General features: G+C 68.8%; 1 protein-coding gene across 1 annotated transcript in view; it reads right to left on the bottom strand.

Moving 5' to 3' along the window:
• Positions 1-98: 98 nt before the first annotated feature.
• Positions 99-4599, bottom strand: part of CFAP46 (cilia and flagella associated protein 46) — a 67203-nt gene continuing 62702 nt past the window's right edge. The window contains 9 exon segments of the mRNA XM_025047544.1: positions 99-220; positions 1262-1342; positions 1449-1585; positions 1905-1986; positions 2954-3066; positions 3715-3817; positions 4022-4057; positions 4126-4186; positions 4272-4342. Of these exon segments, the coding sequence (XP_024903312.1) occupies positions 99-220; positions 1262-1342; positions 1449-1585; positions 1905-1986; positions 2954-3066; positions 3715-3817; positions 4022-4057; positions 4126-4186; positions 4272-4342 (806 nt within the window).

Raw genomic sequence — 4599 nt, 5'->3', positions numbered from 1 at the left:
GCACGGTCCTGTGTGATGGAGCCCGAGGCAGGGGGCACCCGGGCAGAAGGGGCACAGCTGGGGGAGGGGTGGGGGGGGCCGGGAGGGGTCCCGGGGCATCACTCGATGATCTGGTGTGGCAGCCCGTACAGCACCAGGTTGAGACTCGTGAGGAGCCACTCGGGGCTGTGCGGCTGTGACCAGAGTGTCAGCTCGTCCTTGGAGGTCCCTGGAGACTCGTCTGAGAGGGAGAGAGGAGCTCATGAGGCCCGAGGCCCCCGGGGCAGGCGCCCAGGGCAGTGGGGACGGAGGCAGGGTCTCCACACTCCGCTGGTGGGGAGTGGACGCTGCTGCTCGTCCTTCACAGGCAGGGCCACCGAGGCCAGAGGGGTGACCACGCAGGACCAGGCCTGCCTGACTCCAAGGCCAGCTCTCCCTCCACACGCCCCAGCACCGACTGCGGCAAGAATCTGGAAGCTTCTACCAGCTCAGGGCCCTTCCTGCCACCAGCCAGATGCCACCACTGACTGCGGGGGGGGGCCACAGCACACGCGGTCTCGTCCCTTCCTTTGGGACGGGTGTCGGTGCCACGTGGCAGCAGCGGGGGCCCCCCCGCACCCCCCCCGCCCTCCGCTCAGCAGAGCCACAGCTCCAGCTTCCATCACCTGTGTCCTGGGACCCGGGAGCCTCAGCCACCTGCTGACGCCCGTCCACTCCCTCGCACGCACTCATTCACCTCCGTCCATCATCCACACTCATCCATTCGCTCACTCGCTCGCTCAAACGCGTTTGTTGTTGGGAGCTGCATCCTGCACACAGTGGGCCACGTGATTTCTAAATTTCAAGCTCCTTTTGTGTTGCGAATCCTTAGTTTCGTGATTTTAATCTCTCTGGGATAAACCTTAGCTATGGGGGACCACCCTTGAGCACCCCAGCAAAGCCACCACCGAGTGCTGCGTCTAAGTTTCCACGCCAGTCTCCGTGTGTGGGGCTGTCACCGTGGCTGTCACCGGACGTGGACATCAGGGTGCACCCTGGGAGGAACAGCGCTGGTCCCCGCCCCCAGGCCGCACACCTGGGCTTCTGGGACGTGTGTGACTTGAACGGTTTTAAAGACAAACATGCAGACCGCTGACGGGCGTGTGTTCCCTGACCGGGCCTCCCTGCCCGCCCGAGGGTCTGGGTCAGCAGGTGGCCTGGGCACAGGTGGGGCCTCGGACCCGGCAGGGCTACGGGACCATGGGGCCAGGCGGCCGCAGCGCGGGGGGCAGGGTCCGGATACCGTGGCTGACCATTTCCTCGGCCTGCATCTTCTGAAGGAGACGGACTGCTCTCCCGGTCGGCTTGCCAGCTGCCAGCAGATCTGGGGAGAAGCCTCCGCTCAGAGGGGCGTGAGCGCGGCGGGCTCCCACGGAGGCCTGCAGGGCCTGGGGCGGCCTGGGGCAGCCTGGGGCCGCACGCTCACTCACTTTCCCACAGGACGCGGGCCCGCAGCGCGTTGTCCTGCAGGACTGTCGGCCACTGGTTTGCCAGGATGCTCTTGACGCCCACCAGACTCAGAAGGATGGCGGTCTCGATGGGGTCCTCCAAGGACAGCTGGAGTGCACTGCAGGGGACCGAGCTCCCGTGGGCCGGAGCCCTCCCCCCACCCCCGCCCAGGGGGAGCCTCTGCACTGGCAGCTCCTGAACTCCTTGACAGAATCGAGAATTCGCACCCTACCCCCCAAAATGCGAATCCGCTGAACAAGAAGAGGCGTTTCCGACGCGCCCAGGTCCGTCGGCACTGCCTCCGAGTGCGGGCCGAGCCAGGAGGGGACGCGCCCACCCTCCCCGCGGCTGGCGCCCTGCCCCCGTCCCGGAGGCCACGGGGCTCAGCGGGTCTGGGCAGAGGACGGAGGCCCGCGCCCCACCCCCGCGCCATGTACCTCTTGCCGCTGGAGGCCGCCATCTGCCGCTGCAGGCTGTCGTAGGACCGGGCCCGGTCCAGCAGCACCATCACCTGGCACTCTGCAGGACACGGAGAGGCCGTGCCAGCTGGCGTCCGCCCGAGGCTCAAGCCCGGCGTCCACACGGCACACGGGGGTGTCGTTCGCTCCAGGAGCCCCGCGCCCTTCACAGCCCCCCGGTGAGAGGGGGCCCCGTCATTCCCTGTCCAGCGAGGCCACACTGACGAGGCGAGGTGTCTGGCCTGCCCGGGTGGTCTCAGGCACACGGGGACGATTTGGGCCCCTTGGTCCCGCGTGCCCACTGCAACAGGTACCGCGGGTGTGGGCGCCCAGCGAGCCCCACGAAGGCAGAGGCCAGCGCCCCACTGCCCACAGGGGCCAGGCTAGGCTTCAGGGTCCCCGGGGGCCGTGCAAGGGCGGGCAGGGTGGGGAGCTGCGGGCCCCGGGGTGCTCCTGCGGGCACCATGAGCACGCACATCCCGTGGGGCTCCGCAGCCATCCCATCTGAGGGGGCTTCGAACTGCAGCTTCAGAGAGGCGTCCCCCTCCCTTTGGAGAAAGGGATCTGCCCAGCCGACGTGCTCCCGGGGTGGAAAGGGGGTCAGGTGCCAGGGGACAAGGGTGCCCTGACGTGGGACAAACATCCACGTGCTTGTTGTGCTGCCGTCCGTGGTGACACAGACCTCCAGGGAGAGGGGCGTTTCAGGGGTCCCTGCCAGCCGCCCGCACAGGCGTCCTGGACACGGGGCAGACGGCGGGGGGAGAAACCACCCAGAGCCTCTGCGTTTAGACCAACATATCCTGGAAAGGTCCAGCCAGCCTTCCTGGACTCTGTGGGCCCAGGCCTGGGGGTCCCCGACCCTTGACCTGGCGCTGGGGCACACAAGCAGGGCGGGAGGGGCTGACGCGAGGACCCCGGCCCTTTGCCAAATGCCGGCGAAGGACCAGCTCTATCCCCGCCATCCGTGCCAGCTCATGTGCCTGTGCGTCCAGGCGGAGTAAAGCGGGGGGATCGGGCACCCGGTTCACCTGCCAAGTTGGCAGCGGCCAGACTCTCTACCGACACGTGGGACAGGAAGCTCTCCATCCCGTAGAAGAAGAAGCCTTCGCAGCTGCCCAGGAGCTGCTCCCACTCGGCCTGGCTGTGGCGGGAGTGACGTGTCAGGGGGTGGCCAGCCGGGGACAGGCAGACGCCCGAGACCGGGGCAGCCAGGCCAATCCGTCCTGGGCCCGGGCCCCGCGGGCTGGCAGGACATGTCGTCAGGGCGAAGACGCCCTGCACACTCCACGCGTCCCTCTGCTGAGACAGCACCCCGCCCACCCCGGGCCCACGGGCCTCTCCCCAGAGTTGATACCCAGCTTCCCAGGGTGCTGGGCCAAGCGTCTCCTGATAACGGCCTCATGTGGCCGGCAGGAACCTTGTCTCACGGGGCTGCGGCTCTGCGAAGCGCTAGAAGGACATGTCCCTGACTGCCAAGCACGCCCAGGTCCCCAAGGGCACCCACGGGTGATGTCCCTGGCAGGCCCCACCTCCTGGCTGCGGGACCCGGGAGCCCGGCTCCTCATCTGTAACGTGGGGACAGGGACAAGGACGCCCTCGTCCAAGCACCGTTAAGGCCAAGGAGCCCAGCGTGTGACAAGGAGCCTCCAGGAGCCTCCGTGGGCCCTGGGCTGACAGGACAGACGGAGCCAGGGCAGGAGGCAGCCTGAGGGACAAACAGGGGCCGAGGCGGAGGCAGGACAGCGGTGACCCCAGTGTGGAGCGCACGGTGGTGGGGACCAGGCCGAACCTCGGGAGGTGCTTGCTCCCCAGGCGCCCCGCCCAGCGTGCCGTGAACGAGTCTTTGAACTTGTCCAGGATGCCCTGGGTCACGGAGACGGGAGTCAGCGTGTCTGCAACGACAAGTGACCAGTGAAGGTGACGCCGCAGGGGCTGTCACACGCGTGACCGCGTGGGGCAGGGCCGTGGACTCGGAGACACGGGCACGGCCCCCCCCCCCACGCACTCCGAGGACGGCGTCCCAAAGCCAGCCCCAGATGGGGTGTGGGCCCCCAGGACCGGGACGGGGACGGGGCTCAGGGCCCGGGCGCCCGCACCTGCGGCCTGTGCCTCCTCGTACGGGTCCACGACGACTGAGCCTGGTTAAGGAGAACCGGTCCCACTGGCCCGCGTCCCGGTGGCCGCCGCCCGCAAAGGATACACCTGAAGTTGTCCGAGTCGACCGCGATGCAGTCGGGGCAGGCGGTCCGGGGTCCGCTGCCCTGCACGACAGGTGGCGGTCTGGGGACGTCCGTGTCCCGGCGGGGGGCCGGCCTCTCCCGCCTGCGCCCGGCACCCCCAGCCTACCTTGCGGCCCCTCTTGCCCGGGCCCCTCCTCCTGGGGTCTCGGCCTCGGCTCTCCTTCGTGCCCCCTTCTGCTGAGGACGAGGGAGCAGGTGATGCCGTGGGCCTGGGGGGACCAGGGGCCCCACGGGGGGGGCGCCCCACACCGCGAGTGCCACTCAACTGTTCACTTTGAAGCGGGGAATTTTACGTGAGGTGACTCTCCTCTGACGAGACAAACAGTGAGAACGGTCGACCCCCCGAGAAAGGGTTGGTCACCAGAGGCTGTCAGGACACCCGCTGACCGTCCCCCCACCAGGGCCGGCCCCGCTGGCCCCCGGCCTCCGCCCCC

The sequence above is a fragment of the Pteropus alecto genome, unplaced genomic scaffold, assembly GCF_000325575.1.
Source record: "Pteropus alecto unplaced genomic scaffold, ASM32557v1 scaffold74, whole genome shotgun sequence".
NCBI lineage: Eukaryota > Metazoa > Chordata > Mammalia > Chiroptera > Pteropodidae > Pteropus > Pteropus alecto.
Note: the sequence above shows the minus strand (reverse complement) of the source record. Positions and strands in the feature narration are given on the sequence as shown.